The 23,811-nt window shown below is 42.5% G+C and overlaps 1 protein-coding gene across 17 annotated transcripts in view; it reads right to left on the bottom strand.

Moving 5' to 3' along the window:
- RIMBP2 (RIMS binding protein 2) overlaps positions 1-23,374 on the bottom strand; it is an 813,871-nt gene extending 790,497 nt beyond the window's left edge. For 3 of the 17 annotated variants that reach the window (XM_073557048.1, XM_073557054.1, XM_073557049.1), the window contains exons 1-2: positions 22,585-23,367; positions 21,586-21,675 (exon numbers count right to left, since the gene is read on the bottom strand). In XM_073557048.1, the coding sequence (XP_073413149.1) occupies positions 21,586-21,675; positions 22,585-22,623 (129 nt within the window). In that variant the 5' untranslated portion in view covers positions 22,624-23,367. Of the gene's footprint in view, positions 1-21,585; positions 21,676-22,584 lie in introns of all 17 variants that reach the window. The other 14 variants (XR_012222753.1, XM_073557052.1, XM_073557047.1 and 11 more) reach the window with 12 other exon arrangements.
- Positions 23,375-23,811: the final 437 nt, after the last annotated feature.

Below are 23,811 nucleotides of genomic sequence, written 5' to 3'. Positions count from 1 at the left end.
TATTGAAACTCAGACCCTCTGCCATGTTGCACATACAACAGCAACACACCTAGTGAAGGCAAGGTCACAAATGGACAGAATGGAGGCAACCACCTGTTCCTGAGCCAATAAATAGGGTGCAGGCTAATGATTTAAATAGTTTGCAGGCCTCAAAACCGTTAAATGTCCATTTTGCAAGGCTGCGAGAAAATCTCGCCATACGGATTGCATACGGATGCCATATGGATTACATACGGATGCTCACATGCGCAAAATACGCGACCGCACCTTGCTTACGGATGACCTACGGAGCACTATTTAGAGGTCATTCATCCGTATTACTCCCGTAAACTACGGACCATATTTTGCGCCGGTTAGTGTGACCCCGGCCTAAAAAAAAAAAAAAGTTCTGGAAATCCTCTTAAACTATGGGCCTAAGAACTAACTGGCACATAGTTTCTTACTACAGTGGCTTGTGAATGAATTCACCCTCTTGGAATTTTTCATGTTTTGCTAACCTCACAACCTGGAATTTCACTGTTTTTTTTAGGGTTTTCACCAGGTATTGTAAAGAACATGCCTATAACTGTGAACATATGATATTTGTATTGTGAAGCAAATAACAAATAGGACAAATGAGAAAACTTCAGTGTGCATACCTATTCACCCCCCTAAAGTCTGTACTTTGAGGAACCTCCTTTGGCGGCAATTACAGCTGCAAGTCGCTTTGGATAAGTCTCTATGAGCTTTCCACATATTGCCACTTGGATTTTTGTCCATTCCTCCAGCAAAACTATTCCAGCTCCTTCATGTTAGATGGTTTCCTCAGGTATCCTAAGTCATATTGCAAGACTCGTTAAAGGGTTGATTGTAACTTTCAGAATCGCTACTACCAACAGGTGGCACTATAGAGGTCAAGTCCTCTTTCTCTCTGAAGAGGCAATTTGCAAGTCTGACCACAGATTCTCAATTGGATTAAGATCTGGGCTTTGGCTAGGCCACTCCAAAACATTTATACGTTTCTGCTTAAACCACTCAAGTGTTGCTTTAATATGCTTTGGGTTATTGTCTTGTTGGAAGGTGAACCTCCGTCCCAGTCTCAAATCACTGACAGACTAAAGGGCCTTTTACACATAGCGATATCGCTAGTGATATCGCTAAAGCGTCACCGATTTTGTGACGCAGCAGCGATATCGCTACATGTGACACTCACCTCCGACCGCCCCCCCGCTGGATATTGGTGATCGCACGTGATCGTCCTGGTCCATTTCTCATCGTTGGCTTCCTGCTGGCGCCGACGAGCGAGCCATGGACGTGGGCGGAAGACGTCTTCATCGCCGCGTCTGACAGGCGAGTAACGACCGCCAAGCATCGCTGCATCGCTGGTGAGATCTGCCTGTTTGGCAACTCACTAGCGACAATTTAGCAATGCACCTGTGATCCTGACCAGGTCATATCGTGGTTGGGACCACTGGTGCATCGCTAAATGTAACAGGACCTTTACAGTGGTTTTGCTCAAGAATATCCCTGTGTTTTGCACTTCTCCTCAGCTCAGATCACTTTCCCTGCTGCCAAAAAACATACATTGTGATATTGATTCCATTTTCCCATGTGTATAACCTTACATTTATCATTGTTAAACCGCATCTGCCACCTTTCGGCCCAAGTTTCCAACTTATCCGGATCCATCTGTAGCAGAATACTATCTTCTCATGTATTGACTGCTTTACATATGTAACGGGGTCTTCTGTGCTGTAATACCTCTTTACATTACCACCCCGTTTCTCAGGAGGTCCACTCTGCTTTTCCTTACTTCTGAATGAAGGGAGCTGGCTCGAAAGGCTTTCTAACATGGGAACATATAAAAGATCACTGCTTCTCCATGTATTTCCAGTGTGACAACATTTTACTCATCAGTCTCAGTATATATATATACATACAGAGGGCAGGACAATCAATACGTGGCGGGCCAGTAGATAACAGGCTCCAATTAAGACGCCAGATGTACATTACAATAGCCGTGGGATTTACAAAGGTGGGGGGAGGTCAGAAGTGGGATATCTCATTTACCTCTGCCCAGGGGTCGTAGCCAGTCGGTTGCTGCATTAAGGGCATACATCTCACATTACACCTATCATACATGCATCTCCTATTCGGGGTGATGGGGGGGTTCTGTAGCAACATAGTTTAGTATCAAATGTAAAATATCGATATTGTACTGTGTAAACCTTCTACCAGATCATTAATAAATACGTTGAAGAGAATAGATCTCAACACCGACCCCTGCGGTACCCCACTGATCACGGTGATCCAGTTAGAGAATATACCATTTATAACCACCCTCTGCTTTCTACCACCAAGCCAGTTACTTGCCCATTTACACACATTTTCCCCCAGACCCAGCATTCTCATCTTGAGTACTGTAAAGGGGGTGTTGTATGTGCTATGTGTCTCTCCCTTTAATTGTTGTATATACAATATGTGCTGTTGTAATGACAAAGTCTTGTAGGGACAGCATAGCTATGCAGTACTTAGGATACTAGAGGTCACTGTAGTGTAAGAATTTAAGTTGTTAGTTGTAGATATAGGGAGATTAGATGATAGCAATAGTTAGCTGGGTCAAGCCAGAATAGAGACAGTTAATTAGCTGTACCTATCGAATTATTGGTGGGAGGAGTCACCCAGAGGGAACAGAATTGTTCTAGAAAAGTTAGTCAGAGTGTTGTGAGAGATCATACTGTGCAGAACTACAGTGGAATTGCAACAATAGCTGGGAGCAAGCGGGACGAGACAGTAAGTGTGCTGATCTGAAGGAAAAAGGAAAGTTGAAAGCTGAACTTCTGGGGAGCGCTATCGGGGAGAGGCCAGGAAGCGAACGTCGGGGCAGCGTCTGGGGACACCGTCTGGAATTGACTGGGACCTACGGTCCAGTTGAGACTGCAAGCGGCAGTCTGGTACCTTGCCAGGATGGGCAAACATAGACAGGGAGCATCCAGTGATGGCCAAAGGGAGGATTCTGCGGGCCTTGGGTTCAGAGAAGGTGTAGGATGGGAAGTGTTAGGATCAGATCAGGAATTGTGCAGAAGATGGTAGAATAAAGTTTTATGGTAACGGATGAACCCTAACTGTGCTGCAAGAATTTGTTCCTAATAAAAATTCTCAGAAAAAGAATGAAGAGTTGGAGGACGTTTGAGTGAGTTCACATCCCACAGGGAGACTGTATCCTGTTCAGGCTCCGGTCTCGCAGGTGGGTGAAGGATCATACACATGCCACTCCAACACCAGCAAACACTCCAAAACTGTATTTTCGGGGCGCCCGGGTGCTGAAAGTTAAAGCCCCTCATCACAGCTGGCACCCGGGCCCCCTTTACAGCACCAACCTCTTGTGTGGCACGGTATCAAATGCTTTGGAAAAATCAAGATATACCACACCCAATGACTCACCTTGGCCCAGTCTATAGCTTACCTCTTCATACAAACTGATTAGATTGGTTTGACAGGAGCGATTCCTCATAAACCCATGCTGATATGGAGTTAAACAGTAAAGGCCCCCTCACACACAGTGATCTCGCTAGCGAGATCGCTGATTTTGTGACACCACAGCGATCTCGCCAGCGAGATCGCTGTGTGTGACGGGGATCAGTGACTGGCCGCCCTGCCGGTTATCACTGATCGTGCAGCATCGGCCTGGGCCATTTTTCGATTGCTGGTCTCCCGCTGGCCAGCACGCATCGCTATGTGTGGCAGCGAGAGACCAGCGATCAGCGACACTAGACCCTGGTTTCTAATGTAAACATCAGGTATCAAGGAGCCGCGGCTCCTGGATACACGCTGTTTACCTTGGAAACCGGCGTACACACTGGTTTCCAAGGTAAACAGCGGGTATGCAGGAGTTGCGGTTCCTGGATACCCAATGTTTACATTAGAAACCAGCGTCGCTGATTCTGATCACTGGGGCTGTCTATGTGACAGCTCACCAGCGATCAGCCTAACAATGTCCCAGTGATCGCATCATGTCGGATCGTTGGTGGGATTGCTGGGACATCGTTATGTTTAACAGGGGCTTTATTCTCATTAAGATAATGACATCTCTCAGGAAACCTTTAAATATTTTACCAACAATAGAGGTTAGACTTACTGGTCTATAATTTCTAGGTTCACTTTTAGAGGCCTTTTGAATATTGGTAGCACATTTGCTATGCGCCAGTCCTGTGGAACAGACCCCGTCACTGTAGAGTCCCTAAATATAAGAAATAATGGTTTGTCTACTATATTACTTAGTTCTCTTAGTACTCATGGGTGTATGCCATCCGGACCCAGAGATTTATCTATTTTAATCTTATTTAGCCAGTTTTGCACCTCTTCTTGGGTTAGATTGGTGACCCTTAATATAGGGTTTTCTTTGTCTCTCGGCATTTCACCTAGCATTTCATTTTCCACCGTGAATACCGTGGAGAAGAAGGTGTTTAATATATTAGCTTTTTCCTCGTCATCTACAACCATTCTTCACAATTTTTTAAGGGGCCTACACTTTCACTTTTGGTTCTTTTACTATTTATATAGTTGAAGAACAGTTTGAGATTAGATTTACAATTCTTAGCAATGTGCTTCTCTGTTTCCTTTTTGGCAGCTTTAATTAGTTTTTTATGAAAAAAGAGGATGAATGAACTCATGGAGATCAACATCCAACACTGCGGAGACACCATCGCATGTTTCTCAACGCAGTGATTCTAGAGCAATGCCCCCATCCCTTATGGGAAATATGTAAAAACATACACAAGCCGCGGAGACACCATCACATGCTTCTCATGTTCATCATTCATCCTCTTTTTTCACAGTCTTCTACTAGGCAATGCTCCTACTGGCCAGTTTCCTACTCCACACTGATGAGGGGCAATACCCCGAAACAGCTGTCTGTGGATGGATACCATGTTTTGGCATAGGTGGTTTCCTTCATTGGAGACTGCCCTTCACGTGGTTGGTCCTTCCTGGGGAAAGACCTGGCTAGTCATTGCTTGCGTTGAGAAACATGTGATGGTGTCTCCGCGGCTTGTGTATGTTAGTTTTTTACACAAAATATTTTTCTCCCTATAGTTTTTTTAGAGCTTCAATGGTGCCATCCTGCTTTAGTTTAAATGCTTTCTTTTTACTGTTAATTGCCCCTCTTACTTCTTCGTTTAGCCACATTGGGTTTTTCCTGTTTCTTGTCCTTTCATTCCCACAAGGTATAAACCGCTTACAGTGCCCATTAAGGATGTTCTTAAACATTTCCCATTTATTATGTGTATTCTTATTTCTGAGGACTTTGTCCCAATCAGATTAAGGGAATCTCTAAGCTGGTCACACTTTGCCTTCCTAATGTTCAGTGTTTTTGTGACTTCCTGCCAATTCCCCTTAGCGAAAGACAAGTGAAACTGTATAATATTGTGGTCACTATTTCCTAAATGCCCGATGACCTGCAGATTTGTTATTCTGTCAGGTCTATTAGATCGTATTTGGTCTAAAAGTGCTGCTCCTCTCGTTGGATTCTGCACCAATTGTGAAAGATAATTTTTCTTGGTTATTAGCAGAAACCTGTTGCCTTTATGGGTTTCACAGATCTCTGTTTCCCAGTTAATATCCGGGTAGTTAAAGTCACCCACAACAAGGACCTCTGTTATATTTGGGGGTTTGTAACAGACTCCAATGAGAATTTTGTTATTTTTCCCTCCATGTATTTCTACCCATATGGACTCGACATCCTCATTCCCTTCGCTAATATCCTCCCTTAAAGAGAATCTGTCACCCATTTTTGAGATATCATGTAAAGATATCATTGAATTGTGTGTTACCTAAGTATTCTAGTCGTAGTTTTGATCCCCCCCGTCCCCGCACCTTTGATTCGTAAATACCTTTTTTTATCACTCTTCCGATGTATGGAAATCGCCACGGTCCGGTCCGATGGGTGTGGCTTATTCTCTTTCCCCTCCCTGGTCTTGCTCTGCATATTTAGTTATTGTTAGTCTTGCGTTCACGTAGTATGTCAGCACCTGCGCATTGAAAAGACCGTTCACGCTTGCGCAGTATGCTTTGCCCAACTGTGGGCAAAGCATATAATCGCTACTGCGCATGCGCCAGTATTTTTCCCTGCGTCTATGACCTGGAGTTCTTCATATGCATTGACTTCCGGGTCATAGACGCAGGGAAAAATACCAGCGCATGCGCAGTAGTGATTATATGCTTTGCCCACAGTTGGGCAAAGCCTACTGCCTTATCAATGCGCAGGCGTGAATAAACAACGGCATCTGTGATATTCACAGAAGGAATTATGTCCAGGTGGGGGGGGGGGGGGAGGAAAATAAGCCATGTCCTTCAGACCGGACCGCAGCGATTTCCATACATTGGAAGAGTGATAAAAAATGTATTTATGCGTCAAAGATGTGGGGACAGGGGGGATCAAAAGTACGACTAGAATACTTAGGTAACACACAATTCAATGATATCGTTACATGATATCTAAAAAAAAATGGGTGACAGATTCCCTTTAAAGCTTACTTTAGATAAGACTTTACATAAAGACAAATCCCTCCTCCTCTCCAATTTTTATGATCCTTTCTAAACAAACTGTAACCCTGTAAGTTAACTGCCCAGTCACAGCTTTCATCTAACCATGTCTCGGTTATTCCCACTATGTCATAGTTACCTGTAGATATTTCTGCTTCTAGTTCTTCCATCTTGCTTTTCAGGCTTCTGGCATTTGCGAGCATGTAGTTTAGAAGTTTAGAGTATTTTGTTTTGTTCCAATCTCCTCCCTGTGGGTTGTTGTACAAATTTTCTTACCTCCCTTCCGAGTATGTTGCCTTGGGTCTTCTTTGTGGCACCTCATATCCTTCATCAGCATATTTTCTGGCTTCATGTTCGTGTATAACGTTTTTCTTCCTGCCCCCTCTTCTTCTAGTCTAACACCCTCCTGATGAGTGTAGCAAGTCTTCTCGTGAATGTGTGTTTTCCAAGTTTGTTGAGGTGTAGTCCGTTTCTGGTGAGGAGTCCGTCGTACAGGTAATTCACACCGTGGTCCAGGAATCCGAATCCTTGTTGTCTGCACCACCGTCTTAGCCAGTTGTTCGTATCAAGGATCCTGTTCCATCTTCTTGTGCCATGCCCATCTACTGGAAGGATAGAAGAAAATACTACCTGTGCATTCAGTTCCTTTATTTTCTTCCCCAACTTTTCAAAGTTCTTGCAGATTGTCGGTAGGTCCTTCCTTGCCGTGCCATTTGTGCCAACATGTATCAGAAGAAATGGGTGGACGTCCTTGGAACTGATGAGTTTTGGTACTTCTCTTGCGTTTATGTCCAGTCTGCAGATGGTTGCTTCTGTGCCTCTCAGTAGTGAATCTCCCACCAGTACCACTCTTCTTCGCTTTTTGTAGTCACTTCTGGGTGTTGCTGTGTGCCCTTCCCTTTTCTTCTGTGCTTGCTGGTAGTGCCTCATCCTTAGGTGTGCCATCTTCGTCCTCCACAAGGACTTGGTATCGGTTTCTCAGCTGTGTGGTTGGTAATGTCTCCATGGTCTTCTTGCTTCTTTTGGTCACATGCTTCCACTCGTCTGCTTTTGGAGATTCTCTGACATTTTCTTTACCTTCTGCGACCAATAGAGATGCTTCTGTTTTGTGTAGGAAGTCTTCATTTTCTTTGATGAGTTTCAAAGTTGAAATTCTTTCTTCCAGACCCCGCACCTTTTCTTCTAAAAGGGCCAGTAGTCTACACTTCTGGCAATTGAAGTTGGATTCTTCTTCTGGTCGATAAGTGAACATGTAGCACATGTTGCAGCTCACCATGTAGGTTGTCACATCTGCCATGTTGCTCTTGGCATCCTGCTGACTTGCTGTGTCTTCCTTCTTGTGTAATCTACTTTGTGTAACCTTCTTGTGTAATCTGCTGTATGTTTTCCTTCTTGTGTAATCTACTTGCAATAATGTCCTAGAGGCAAAAATTCTCGCTCCGTAAGGCGCGCGGTTTGCGATGCTTTCCAAGCAGCTGTTCCCGGCTGTACCCAGCGATCTTCTTGCTGTGGGAGACTTCGCTTTTCCCTGAAGGCACCTGGAATATGTAAATTGTCCTCTTCAAGCTTCAATGCCTGGCTTGATGATGCTTTCCAAGCAGCTGATTAATGCCCTCCTTTCCCCAGCAGAAAGTTTTGGTGGGCAGCAATCTCTTGGCAGGCTTTTTGTGGTACTATGTTCTTTCCATTTGATGATAATGGGTTTGATGGTGCTCCAGAGGATCAACAGAGATTAGAATATATTTTTTTTTATAACCCAACCCTGACTTGTACTTCTCAACAACTTTGTCCCTGACTTGTTTGAAGATCTCCTTGGTCTTCATGGTGTTGTTTGATTAATGGTGCCTCTTGCCTAATGGTGTTGCAGCCTTTGTAGCCTTTCAGAAAAGGTGTATATATACTGACAGACCATGTGATACTTTGCCCACAGGTAGACTTCATTTCACTAAGGCTACTTTCACACTAGCGTCGTGTGACGTACGTCGCAATGCGTCGTTTTGGAGAAAAAATGCTTCCTGCAAAGTTGCCCGCAGGATGCGTTTTTTCTCCATAGACTTTTATTAGCGATGCATTGCGATGTATGGCCACACGTCGCATCCATCGTGCGACGGATGCGTCGTGTTTTGGCGGCCGCAACGCACACAAAAACGTTACATGTAACTTTTTTGTGTGTCGTTTCCGCCATTTTCGACAGCACATGCGCGGCCGAAACTCCGCCCCCTCCTCCCTGGACATTACAATGGGGCAGCGGATGCGTTGAAAAACTGCATCCGCTGCCCCCGTTGCGCAAATCTTTCACAACGTGCGTCGGTACGTCGGCCCGACGCTAGTGTGAAAGTAGCCTTAGCATGTGACTTATAAGGGTAATTGCTGGCACCAGAAATGTTTAGGGGCTTCATTGCAAGAGGGGTGAGCACATATGCACATGCAATTTTTAGCTATTTGATCACATAAATTTAATTTATGCCTATATTTTTCTCACATTAACTTCACCAACATAGACTATTTTGTGCAGATGTATCACACCAAAATCGGATTAAAAAAAATTTAAACAAAGTAACAAAATAGGTAAAAAGACAAGGGGTTGAACACTTTCGCAAGCAATTGTACCTGCCTGTTCTATCCGGTGCCGGCTCAGAGCTGTCAGGGACCTCTCCAGCGATTCTGCTGTTTGACATCAGTAGAGTAACTCTTCCTCTATCTACGGCTTCTCTATCCAAGGGGTGTGACTGCCGACAATGTGCTGATTGGTAGCCGGCTCCCTGCAGTTTGATATCTGGCTATCCTCTGAATATCAGCATTACATCAGCAGTCACACCACAGAGCAGTAGAAAAGCAGCAACTCTGTTGATGTGACATCAATAGATGCCACAGAATTGCCAGCAGGAGCAGTTTGACCTCTATGAGCCGGCATACAACAAGAAAACACAGAATGACAGATTTGCAAAAATACTCTGCAATAAAAAATGGCAGTAATCAGCAAGTGCTGGATAACAAATACAGGGTATTTAGTTGACACTTTTTTTGCAAAAAAATGTACACCAAGCTGCTCCACCACGTCAAGGTAACTCCTATTGAAGCAGTCCCTATCTAATGTATTAAAAACCTGAACATGTGAACAGTGTCTAATATATATGATTCAGACAGGCCGCTCCCTAGTATGGGCTTGTGGTCTGAGACAGCTCTTATGTGCACGTCTTATGTGCACTTGCTAATTACTGCCATTTTTTATTGCAGAGTATTTTTGCAAATCTGTCATTCTGTGTTTTCTTGATGTATCTCAGTTAGTGGGTGGTGTGAGCATTGTCTGATCGACGTGTTCACATTTGTGCATGTCACATGTGTGTTTTTAATCCTTTTTTTTTTCCTTGCTTAGCATGGTTTGGGAGACCCCACCCCTCTCTTGTGTGACGTGCACATAAGAGCAGTCTCAGACCACAAGCCCATACTAGGGAGTGGCCTGTCTGAATCCTGTTCATATTAGACACTGTTCACATGTTCAGGTTTTTAATACATTAGATAGGGACTGCTTTAATAGGGGTTACCTTGACGTGGTGGAGCAGCTTGGTATAAATTTTTTTGCGCAAAAAAAGTATCGAATAAATACCCTGTATTTGTTATCCAGCACTTGCTGATTACTGCCATTTTTTATTGAAGAATATTTTTGCAAATCTGTCATTCTGTGTTTTCTTGTTGTATCTCAGTTAGTGGGTGGTGTGAGCATTGTCTGATCGACGTGTTCACATTTGTGCATGTCACATGTGTGTCTCTATGAGCCGGCATAGATCGGTGATAGGCAGAACAAGCAGGTACAGTAGCTGCTAACTACTTGCCTGTTAGCTTAGGTCCATAGTAGAAAATTTTTAAAAAGTTTTGGATAACCCCTTTAACTCTATAAGCATTCACTTCTGCACAACAGTTCTGAATAATTACAGCAAAGAACACATATACATGGTGCATTTTTACTACAGTAATTTTAGACCTGTTCTTCTTACTAGGTGCAAAAAAAGACTTCTTTTAATCATGAGTTTTGCCTTAGGTCATCTCTTTTAAAGATTTCAGCAATTCAATAAAGAAAACACATTTTATGTATTAGTTTTTCAAATCTGAAAAGCTGGCAAAGGAAGAGAAAGCGCTGAAATAGAAATAATCACTTAGGATAGGTCCATGCATCGCCTTAAAATATGTGCACATGGGGTCTTACAGCTGCCGGCGTACCCACGTAGTTTTTCACACAGAATGTGCTTTAGGAAACCGTGTATTTTTCTTGAAGTGGCTTCTTTGGCGTCTTTCTAGTTTTCTGCAGCAGTTTTGCCACTTTCTTTTTATTTTACATATAAAATAGAATAGTCCTGTCACTTCTTTTAGCCAATTTGTAACTTTTTTAACCTCTTCAGACTATAAAAGCTATAAACATGTTGATTGCTTTATTCCAAGTGCAATTTGCCTGGAAAAGACGCCGAGTGCACATACCAGTAGACATTTTTACCTTTTTTTTTATACCACACACGAAAAATGTTTTTAAAACAAAGTCTGCAATCTTCTAAAGGGTATGTGCACACTGAGTTTTTTGAGGATGTCAAAACCATGAGTCTGAAGAGTCTAAAGAGCGGTGGTGTCACTGAGAAGAGTGGAACAGAGCTTGATCCCACAGAAGGTGGCGGTGAGTATATTAATACACTACGTACATATATACACAGATTTAGTAACAAAGAAATCTTAATAGTAGTGCTTCTTTAAAGGGATTGTCAGGACTTTTAGAAAAGTAACCAAGGTTTCCAATGTGGCTGTCTGTCACGTGACTTACTCGGTAATTTCTGGTTGCTGTTCTTGTGTTCTACGGTATAACTTTCCCATGGTGTCACATGTCACTTGTGATATGCCATACAGAGAGTTTAGCTACAGAGATGTGCCCCATGGTCCCCGCTGTGCTCTGCAACTTCTGCCCCTGTATCATTCACGCACAAGAGCTCGCCTTGTACTCTAGTACAGACAGAAAAGCTAGAGGAAAGCAGGCCCAGAAACAGAGGAAGGATCATGCAAGGCAGGAAAGGAAATACCCCAGCATGAAGCTCGGAGAACAGACAAGTCCTTCACTTGGAGAACAGCAGTGTCAACAAATGAAAATGATGGCATTGTGAATATCAGTAATAATAGATCTTTGTAAGAAACAAGGTCAGATTTTATTGATTATGGAAACAACATTTCAAATTTTAATTTTTTATAAGGTGATCTTGAAATACCCTTTGAGCTATGACAGGTTGGAAATGCACAGTTGCCCGGATGTGAAGGGAAGACAGCCACCTCACATTGTCTCTGAACTCTGCACCACGGTCCTTCAGGTATAAACAACGCTTGTGTGTATATATATAAATTTCACATGCTGTTGTGCAAATGGAATAGACAACAGATGGAAATTATTGGCAATTATCAAGACACCCTCAATAAAGGAGTGGTTCTGCAGGTGGGGACCACAGACCACATCTCAGTACCAATGCTTTCTGGCTGATGTTTAGGTCACTTTTGAATGTTGGTTGTGCTTTCACACTCGTGGTAGCATGAGACGGACTCTACAACCCACACAAGCGGCTCAGGTAGTGCAGCTCATCCAGGATGGCACATCAATGGAGGCTGTGGCAAGAAGGTTTGCTGTGTCTGTCAGCGTAGTGTCCAGAGGCTGGAGGCGCTACCAGGAGACAGGCCAGTATACCAGGAGACATGGAGGGGGCCATAGGAGGGAAAAAATCCAGCTGCAGGACCGCTACCTCAGCCTTTGTGCAAGGAGGAACAGGAGGAGCACTGCCAGTGCCCTGCAAAATGACCTCCAGCAGGCCACAAATGTGCATGTGTCTGCAAAAACGGTTAAAAACCGACTCCATAAGGATGGTCTGAGTGCCCGACATCCACAGATTGGGGTTGTGCTCACAGTCCAACACTGTGCAGGACACTTGGCATTTGCCACAGAACACCAGGATTGGCAAATTCGCCACTGGCGCCCTATGCTCTTCACAGATGAAAGCAGGTTCACACTGAGCACATGTGACAGACATGATAGAGTCTGGAGATGCCGTGGAGTGCGATCTGCTGCCTGCAACATCCTTCAGCATGACTGCTTTGGCAGTGGGTCAGTAATGGTGTGGGGTAGCATTTATTTGTAGGGTCGCACAGCCCGCCATGTGCTCGCCAGAGGTAGCCTGACTGCCATTAGGTACCAAGATGAGATCCTCAGACCCCTTGTGAGACCACATGGTGGTGCGGTTGGCCCTGCGTTCCTCCTAATGCAGGACAATGCCAGACCTCATGTGGCTGGAGTGTGTCACCAGTTCCTGCAAGATGAAGGCATTGAAGCTATGGACTGGCCCGCCCATTCCCCAGACCTGAATCCGATTGAGCACATCTGAGACATCATGTCTCACTCCATCCACCAACGTCATGTTGCAGCACAAACTGTCCAGGAGTTGGCGGATGCTTTAGTCCAAGTCTGGGAGGAGATCCCTCAGGAGACCATCCGCCGCCTCATCAGGAGCATGCCCAGGCATTGTACAGTAGGGAGGTCTTACAGATACGTGGAGGCCACACACAATACTGAGCATCTTTTCCTTGTCATGAGGCATTTCCACTGAAGTTGGACAGCCTGTACTTTGATTTTCCACTTTGATTTTGAGTATAACTTCAAATCCAGACCTCCATGAGATATTTATTTTGATTTACATTGATAATTGTTATGTTTTATTGTTCTGAACACTTTACACTATGCAATGAATAAAAATTTGCAACTGGAACAATTCATTCAGAGATATCTATGATGTGGTATTTTAGTGTTCCCTTTAGTTTTTTGAGCAGTGTATATATATATATATATATATATATATGTGTGTATATATATATATATATATATATATGTTAAATACTTGTACAATTATGCCGCTTTATGGTATGTTCATGCAAATGTGATTTTCAGGTACTATTGGAGGAAAATTATTTTAAAGAGGACTGTACCATTTCCATCTTTTATGAGCCAACCCTTATTGTCCCTCTGTCAACAACTGACAGCATTAATCACACTGCTTTAAAATCACCACTTAGGTACATTTTTACACCAATCTAGAATATTTTTATCCCCTGGGGTTCCTAATATTGTTGTATATTTTTCAGCAGTGTTTATTTAATATCTCATTTACAACTTGTTTCCTTATTTCCTCATTTTTCCTCTCCTCACTTTACCAAACAGCTGCTATTTTCTCTTCCCCATTGGAGGTCAATTTGCCCTGTCTTTTTAAATGTTTTTTTTATAACGGCAATATTATTTAATAAAGATATTTATTTTTAATTCAGCTAATAACCATTCCTTCTTTTATGGTAACCACCCATAATAGATTCTGCTTATTTTTAATAGTCTAGGTGAGCCTGGCGATATAACGGCCACTGTACTTTCTAGTTAAGCATTTCTTCCCTGTGGGTATCATTCAAAGAGTCATGACAAAGTGCTTGTGCCTCCTTTTATTTGAATACTTTTCTGGCAAGTCTCTGTGTGTGGGTGCCCTCTTTCGGGTGCCATGTCTACATACTTGGGAGCTATTTACTTTGGATTTTGGGGTTTTGTACCTAGTTTGATACAAGGCTTGTGAGTCTTTTATCTGCAGTTCTTCAGTTATTGATATGTCGATGCCAACAATGTAATGCCACTGCCCAATATTTGGGTTCTGAATGATGGAACATGACCATGAAATATGGTACACAAAATATACCGTAAAAAAAATATTGTAGGCCGATGAGCATGTATACACCAGAAGCTACATCATGTGCTCTATATAAAATGTATATGGGTACAGATGTCTTGCGTCACGTCCATAAGGATAAATATAGGCCCATTCTCTAGCATAGGAGATCTTTCAGATAAAACGTCAGTGGATAAATGGATTTGAAACTTGCAATAGCACAATAGCCAGGGAAGTAGGTTCATATTCCTCCTGCCAGAAATAGAACATAAATTGGACCTAGGAACAAGTTCAGAGATTCTAGAACTGTATGAAAAGTATGAGTCATTTCACAGAAGCCACCGACACCAGCAGAAAATCAGCAATGGGGGGAAAAGACGGCTCTACAGCAATATTTTACGTCAATTAATGAATATACATCGTTAACTATTTGTTCCCCAGGCAAAAACACAACCAATAGAGTGCAACTTATGTTCAGTGATCAGCAGCAGATCGGTTACTGTGCGCTGCCGCACCTAGCGGCGCTCTATAGGAGCACATTGCTCGGCAGATGATACTAAATTTGGACTTGATTATGCAAATAAATACAGGAAATATTCTGTACAGAAATGGATTACAGTGCAACGTCAATACGTTCCCGAAATATAAATGAAAACGCTGAAATAACGTCTCCCCAACTCCTACTCCAACACGCCGGAGCGTGACTGGTAAAAGTGAACCCTTGGCAGAGAATGCACGTGGATACATTCTCATTATCTAAGACAGATTGATGTGGGTGGCTCCATATGCATTACCCACTTGTTCAGTTTATGGAGAGCAATGAGTTTACAGACCCGTCTGAATGGCATGGTGCCTTTTTTTAACACTTAATAATCCTCGAAAGTTTAGGAGAGGGTATATTACATGTATTCAGCATTTAATCGCGGGAAGACTCCTAATCATTATTTTTCTAAACTGTTTCTGGGATTCCAGTTGAATTGAAATGATCAGTCACTCTGTAGAAAAATGATCCTGCGTTCATGCCAGTTGATGCTGTTGGGGTTCCCTTTGTAAACCAATCACAGTACACAACTTCTATATCCCCAGTCGCCTACTTATTAGCTTTTACTCCATTTTCCCCATATACTATACTGTATGAAAATTGCTCACTCTGTCCCTATCACTCACATGATTGGTTACACACTGGGACAGCATGGTGTCTCAGTGGTTAGGAATCTAGTTTCTATGTTCTCTCATACTCCAAAGACATACAATTTAGATTGTGAGCCCCGAGGGGAATGATGACCAAGGCTGCCAACCGTCCAGAAATTCCAGGACACTTGTTTGCTCTGTCCAAAATAAAATTTAAGCCATCCGTGGTATTTTTGAAGCTGAAGCTTATACAAACTATTTTGACTGTAATTATCAGCATTTTACTGTAAATGCAGCTGATGTCTTCATATCAGAATTATGGGCTGTAGACATGCATCACTTATAATCATAATGATTTATTATGGTCTTTGAATCTGTCCATAAAAAATAATGTAAGATGTCCAGAAAAAAATAAAAAGTCAAGTTGACAACCCTGAGGCTGTGTGCCCACTTAGCGATTTTTAAGCGTTTTTGCAGCGATTTTCGGAGCGAAAATGTTTAAAAATCGTGTACAGAACGTCCCCCATGCATTCCTATGGCATTCCGCACATAGTGTGCTAATGCTGCGCTTTTTTCCGCGGCGGAATCGCATCACGGAAAAAATCGCAGCATGGTCATTCTTTTGTGCGGAATCGCAAAGAATTGCCACGATTCTGCACCCATAGGAATGCATGAGAATCGCTTACTTCCCGCATGTGGCTATGCCCACCATGCGCGAAGTTAAGCGTCTCATGTGCAGTTGGTACCCACGGTGTGGAGGAGAAGAGACTGTCCTCCAGGCCCTGGGTACCATACCCCTGTAAAAAATAGAATAAAAAATAAAAAAATCGGGGTATATTTACCTTCCGACGTCCCGCGCTGCATTCCCGGCCTCAGCGTTCCCAGTAATGCCTTGCGGCAAGGTCCTGTGATGACGTGGTCTCGCGAGATCGCTATAGCAACGCGAGACCAACGTTATCACAGGTCTCGCAAGGCATCGCTGGGAACAGGAGCGTCGCTGAGACTGCGCGGGACGTCGGAAGATAAATATACCACGATTTTTATTTTTTTTTTAGCATTTTAACATTTTATCTTTTACTATTGATGCCGCATAGACAGCCTCAATAGTAAAAACCTGGTCACACTTGTCAAACACTATGTTTGATGAGTGTGACCAACCTGTCAATCACTTTCCAAGCGATACTTCAAATCGCTTGGAAAGTGCTTGAATATCACACGCGAAAATCATGGTAAAATCGCGGTGAAATCGCGCGGAAAATACGCACGATTTCTGGGAAGGAGTCCGGTTTTTAGTGTCCGGAATAAAACGCTACGTGGGCCCATAGCCTGATAATGACATCTGCAATGCACTGTGGAATTAATACAACTCTATAAGTGAAGAAACAAAGACAGAAACATAATGATTAAATACCCTGCAGAAAATAAATAAATAGCATAGTGCATGAAAATAATATACGATACTTAGTTAATATGTATTTGATAATAAAAAAAAAAAAAATCAGAAAGCCATCCCGCCTTGTCACAGTGACCATAGTTGGGACAGTCCGAACTCTAATACGGTCACCATGACGAGGTGGGATGACTTTTGCATTTGTTTTTTTTTTTAAAAAAACATGTTAACTAAGTATCATATATTATTTTTATGCACTATGTTATTTATTTATTTACTGCAGGGTACTTAATCATTATGTTTCTGACTTTGTTTTTGTTTTGTGTTTAGTGGATAGTGTGAACATGCGCTTAGATGCCGCATGCACACCATTTTATATCCCAGTTCATACCTTTTGGGTTTTAACTATATAAGAGAATAAAATAAATAAAAAATAAATAGAACGATCTGATAAAAGTCTAGCTAGAAGGGTGATAATGTCAACCAATGCCAAACAAAACAAGAAAACTTTTTGACTTTTTTCTTCTATATTTCTAACCTCATTTGGGGGGCCGTACAAAATTATCAACTTGAAATTTATTCTGCTATATTTGATCAAACATTTAATTAACTTACCCCTAATTTGACAGCTGGAACTACTTCTCTTTTGTGCGATGTATGATGTTAGGCTGTATTGATGATGTTGCTACTCATAACTGCTTTTCTAGATTTGCATTGGTCTGGAGCACAGTAATGAATTTTGAAAAAAACTTGCAGCAGTAAGTTCTGAACACAAATGTATACTACACTACACTACAGGTCTCCTCAGAGTGACAAATTCTTGACTGCCGATGTTAAATTTTTAGAACTCAAGCAGTGGGAGATCTGCAGTACATACATCACAAAAGAGACTCCGAGACTGCTCTATATACATCACTTAGGAGATCCTGTTCATGCAGCATACACATCACATAGACAATGGGGCTGCAGAATATTCATTACAGAGGAAACACCAAGATGGCAGCATATACATTGCATAGAATACATTGGTGCTGGGGCGTAAACATCACAGGAGATGCTGGGGAATATACATCACAGGATAAGACAAGGCATATACATCACAGGAGGTGCTGGGGCATATACATCACACGAGTCACTGGGTGGCATATACATCACAGGAGCAGAGAGGACATATACATCACAGGAGGAGCTGGGGCATATACATCACAGGAGGAGCTGGGGCATATACATCACAGGAGGAGCTGGGGCATATACATCACAGGAGGAGCTGGGGCATATACATCACAGGAGGAACTGGGGCATATACATCACAGGAGGAACTGGGGCACACACATCATGAGACACTGGGGGCATATATATCACAGGAGCTGAGGCTGCAGCCATCCTCGGTGGTGGAAATGGAGCGCAGAACGCACTGACTCTGGCTTCATAGTACGTCCTGAAGCTGGCATTGTCCAGCATCAATATATAATCCTGTGTATGAGTGCTTGCAGTGTCGGGAGCAATTAAAGGGTCGGCGGCCGGTGTTTTGCTGGCCACTGGCCTGAGCACTGCGATCCCCCCCGATCACTGTGGTCCCTGGGAATCCGCAGGTCCAACCTTCCCCACTCCTGCCTTAGATAATAAAGCAAACTGGCACTAAAATAGTTAATGGACAAGAAAGAAGTCTCGCAAGACTACAGTGGATTAGGCAAACTGATGCTCCATGATTTACACGTTCATGTTAGACTAAACTTCTGTCTGCACAGCTGTTACATGATATATAGGAATGATGACATGTGAGAGGGAAACATGGTTTACTCCTGTTTGTAAAATAATTGGTCACATTTTTCCTATGGTAACAAGCAAAGAGGCAATGTTGTACTGGCAGAAGGTTGGATTTCATACGTCACTTTACATGTTGTTATTATTCTGCTCCAATATATTTATTTTGTAAAACTAATAAAATCAAGTATACACTGTGTTTCAAATTATTATGCAGAAAGAGTTTAGGAGTGATAAGGTTAGAATTTTTTTGTTTGTCATTTAAACTCATTGATGGTGATGTGTGTCAGGGCTCTTTAGATCACTGAAAGCAATTGCAGATACCTGTGCAAATTAGTTTGGCAGGTGTGTCCAAATAAAGGCAAGACTACTTAAGAAGGCTGTTCCACATTATTAAGCAGCCTACATTTTTGGCCAAAATGGGAAAGAAAAAGGATGTGTCGGCTGCTGAGATGCAACAAATTGTGGAGTATTTAGGTCAAGGCATGACTACAATCAACATTGCCAAGACACTTCATCGTGATCATAGCACAATCAAGAAGTATGTAGCTGATTCCCAGCACACACGTGTGCATGCTGATAAGGAAAAATTGAGGACTCTTTCCAACAGGCAATTGCATCAGGTTAAAAGAGCAGCTGCAAAAATGCCTTGTCATAGCAGCAGACAAGTTTTTGAAGCTGCTGGTGCCTCCAACGTCCCCCGAACAACAAGATGCAGGGTCCTTCAGAGGTTTGTAGCTGTGCGTAAGCCATCCTGTCGACCACCTCTATCCACTGCACACAAGCAGAAACGGCTCCAGTGGGCCAAACGATACATGAAGACTGACTTCCAAACTGTTTTGTTCACCGATGAGTGCCGTGCAACGCTCGATGGTCCAGATGGATGGAGTGGAGGATGGCTGGTTGATGGACACCACATGAAAACACGGCTAAGGCGACAACAAGGAGGAGGTGGAGTAATGTTTTGGGCTGGAATCATGGGGAGAGAGATTGTGGGCCCCTTTAGGATCCCTGAAGGGGTAAAGATGAACTCCATAATCTATGTGGAGTTTCTAAAACAGCACTTCCTGCCATGTTTCAAGAGGAAGAACCGTGCTTTCCGCAGCAAGATCAATTTCATGCATGATAATGCACAGTCTCATGCTGCAAATAACACATCTGCATCTCTGGCTGCTATGGGCATAAAAGAGGACAAACTTATGGTGTGGCCACCATCTTCCCCTGACCTCAACCCCATTGAGAACCTCTGGAGCATCATCAAAAGGAGTGTCTATGATGGCGGGAGGCAGTTCACATCTCAGCAACAGCTCTGGGAGGGTATTCTGTCCACATGCAAAATAATTGAAGCACAAGCCATCCAAAAACTGAGAAATTCAATGGACGAGAGAGTTCAGAAGCTTCTTTCGAACAAGGGGTCCTATGTGCAAATGTAACATCACCTAGAATAAAGTTTTGACTTGAAAACTGTTTGATTTCATTTTGTAATAAGCTGATAATGCTTATCATTTCACAAGTCACCATTTTTTCGTTCAAAATAAAAATAAAAAGGGTGAAAACTCTGCTGTGCATAATAATTTGGAACATGCATTTTGAGCGTTTATTATTTTTAAAAATATACTGTTTTCATAGGCAGTTTGTTCAAAAACATTGCAATTATACTGGAATAGTAGATGACTGGAAAATAACAATGACTGCAATTCATATAGGTAATTTAGAGAAAATATGAGGAAGTATTTTTTGCATAATAATTTGGAACACATTGTAAATGCTGAAAGTGCATTAACACCTGTCTCATTAGTTAACAGTGTTATACTGCAGGACGTTGCTATCGCGTGGGTGCACCACTTTCTATCCATGCTCCTGTTTAAAGCCTCAGACTTACGGTACTATTTTGCAGAAAGAGAATTTATAAAACTGTCCGTAAGCTGCCGACTCTGCCTTGACTGATTTGTTTTAGTGATAGTTCTGCCAAGTGAGACATCATCCAAGGCAGAATGGGAAGGACTCTGAGTGATCAGGGCATGGTGGTTTTAGAAGTTCTTTTTTCTGCCTAGTAGCAAAAACTGATGGTCTTTGATAGTCTTTTTGGCAAAAACTGCTTTGCTAGTCTTAGGCTATGTGCACACACTGCGGATTCACCTGCAGGTTTTTCCGCGCGGAACCGCAGGTAAAGTGACCTGCGGTTTTCCTACAGTTTGGCCTGCGGTTTGGCACCTGGACAATGGAATAGGTGCCAAACCGCTGCGGAATCCGCAGAAGCAATTGACATGCTGCGGTTTGTAAACCGCAGCAAAACCGCGTGGAAAAAACCACAGCGTGAGCACAGCGGTTTTTAAAACCCATAGGGTAACATGGTACTGTACCATGTCAGCGGAACTGCTGCGGTTCCGCAGGGCCAAAAACGCTGCGGAACCGCAGCAGAATCCGCAGTGTGTGCACATAGCCTTAGGGTCTGTGCACACATTGCGGATTCTACTGCATTGTACAGTAGCATTAAAGTCTATGAAATTTGAAAAACACTGTGCACATGCTGCGGATTTTTCTGTGCGGATTAGCTGCGGATTGAAATCCGCAGCATGTCAATTCTTTGTGCGGAATCCACAGCGGTTTGACACCTGCACCATTATAGAAATCCACAGGTGTCAAAACGCAAGGGAAATCCGCACAAATTCTGCACAAAATCCGCAGGTAAAATGCAGGTAATTTTACCTGCGGATTTAACCAAATCCGCGCGGAAAAATCCACAGGACAATCCGCACCGAGTGCACATACCCTTAGTTTAGAAAAAGTAGAGACCTGACAAACCCATCAAAAGGCAATAAGATCCGCCAGCTCTATACACAATAACACGATCATAGCACAATATGATTTCATGCTGCGTAAATTTGAGATTGTGTGCTGTACTGAGGGGGAATCTTTTGCATCTATGGATACATTGAGATGCAGCAGAAAAGTAGAGCTTATGGAAATAGTGCAGAAGAACATGTTACATACAAAATGGTAAAACCAGTACCCCAAATCCTTATTATCTAATTTCTGTCTCGCAATCTAATAACTCACCCACTTTTTCTTTTCTTTGTCCCTTCTTGGTGTTTCAGCTTTGGTTTCAGTGCCCTCCTGGAGAGTAACAGCATGATCGTTGCTCTTCTCCTAGAAGAGAATGTCAGGAATGTTAAATACCACAAAGACATCATGACACAATATACAAAGTTCTATATATGTCCAAATCTAAAAAAAAATGGAATAAAAGATTCTTCTGCTACTTTCACACAATGTAAGAGACACAAATGGAATAGTGACGCGTAGAGCAACTGACAGTATTGTGTTACCGAGTAAATACCAAAATAACCAACATCAATAAATGCAGAAACATTAAAGTATCCTTCTGACCTATGAGAACAACCAGTGTCATATCAGTGTCATGTTCTGCTGTGTCAGTTGTTCTGTTGTCTCCAGATGGCATAGATCTGTACATTCCCAGATCCTGAGACTAATTATCCCCATATCATAGTGAAGATAATTCCTCGGTGACTGGTGATTCATCCCGTCTTCCACATTACAGTAACCTTTTGCTACTTTTAATCTTTACTCCCACCAGCTCACTGACTGACAATTACCAACTTTGTCAGCCATATCTAGAAGTTTAGATTTTTATGGAATAAATTCATGGACTTCAGTGCGCTGCTTGACAAATTCACAAATCCAGGTTAAGAGAAAGATTAACTGTTTATTTCCCAACGAGTTTCGAAGTTGAAATAAATAGTTAATCTTTCTCATAACCTGGATTCGTGAATTTGTCAAGCAGCGCACTGAAGTCCATGAATTTATTCCATAAAAATCTGAAGTTCTGGCGGTCACGGAGTTGACCTTTGGACGTGCAGCAAGCTGACTACGGATCTTATATGCCTGAACCTCTCCTGGAAAGGGTGAGTGAATTTTTATTTATTCTTCTAACAATAACCCAGATAAGACCCTATTGCACTTTTTGTTCCTGCAGTTTATTTGCATATCTAGAAGTTTTGCATTGGAACCATCTTAGCATTAAAATTAAAAACCTACCTTCTTGGCCTCCTCCGTTTGATAGGTACCTTGTCCCATTTACTGTTGAGAACAATAAAAATCTAAGACGTCAGTGAAGGATAGAGGAGTAGAGCTGGAGAAGACATATTTGCTGATTCTTGATAAAGACCTAAGAAAAACTCCACTGAACTTAACCTCCTTGGAAAACGGACAGTCCTCCAGATTTGTCCAATTTTTCCCAATTATGAGAAGCCGTGGATTATTGGTTCAGTTGGTGATCTTTATTATTAACAAAATCATGAAGACTCCAGGCAGAATAAGAAGTCACTTTACTGTGTATCAGGTTCACTGTAAAAGTTTGACAGATAAAGGGTAAAAAATAAGAGATTTTCTGCATGCTCTATTCGAAGAAGCATATTTTGTCCTCAGTTAAAGCGCATTTCCTTCCACAGAATTAGAAGGTCATATCCCTCAAGAAAACAAGTATCTCCCTCAAAAATGGCACCGTGAGAAAAGTGTCTGTAGCTGTCAAGAATCCCAGACATGAAGTAAGAAGGATTGAAAGCACTGAAGTCAGAGCACCTCAGGAGCCTGTGAGACGTGTAGTGATGCTGGAGCAGGTCATCTTGTCATCAGCTGCAGAACCTAGCATTCTTTCTCACACATTTCCATTTCCATAAGGAAGAATCAATATGAGATAAAGACTCTGCTTAATCCCAGAGGCACAGAAGAGTGTGTGATATCTCTTTTTCAGTTCCAACAAAAGCATGAAGAGCAGATGGAAGAGCCATGGACTCTGTATGCATAGTTACTGAGAAATAGACTCAGCACTGGTCTGTTCTCTCCCTATACCTGATGAGTGAAGTGTGCAGCATCAACGAACCAAGCTTGCTGATGCTTGTGGCCGTGGGTGGGAGCACACTTGCTGATAACCATCTGCAGGTCTTATTCAGTGTATGGTGCATTGTCATCACAGTAGGAGGGAGCCTGGGAGTTGTGTGTTATCATTTACTCATAATAAGGAGGAGACATAGTATCACGATGGATAGGAAAACAGCTATACATTACAATCATACACAGTATCACTACATTTCCAGAAATGCACTGGTTTTCCCTGAAATATTTTTATATCCCAGATAACTAAACCTTAATCAGCAATATGATTATAGCAAACTCACAGACCTAAACAACCCAAGCTTAAAGTCAGCATACAACTTTGGTAACACATACAGCAGATACAAAAGAAACTATGGCATTTAACTTCAA

This window comes from Dendrobates tinctorius, unplaced genomic scaffold, assembly GCF_039654945.1.
Source record: "Dendrobates tinctorius isolate UK_male_01 unplaced genomic scaffold, ASM3965494v1 ptg000243l, whole genome shotgun sequence".
NCBI classification, from domain to species: Eukaryota; Metazoa; Chordata; class Amphibia; order Anura; family Dendrobatidae; genus Dendrobates; species Dendrobates tinctorius.
Note: the sequence above shows the minus strand (reverse complement) of the source record. Positions and strands in the feature narration are given on the sequence as shown.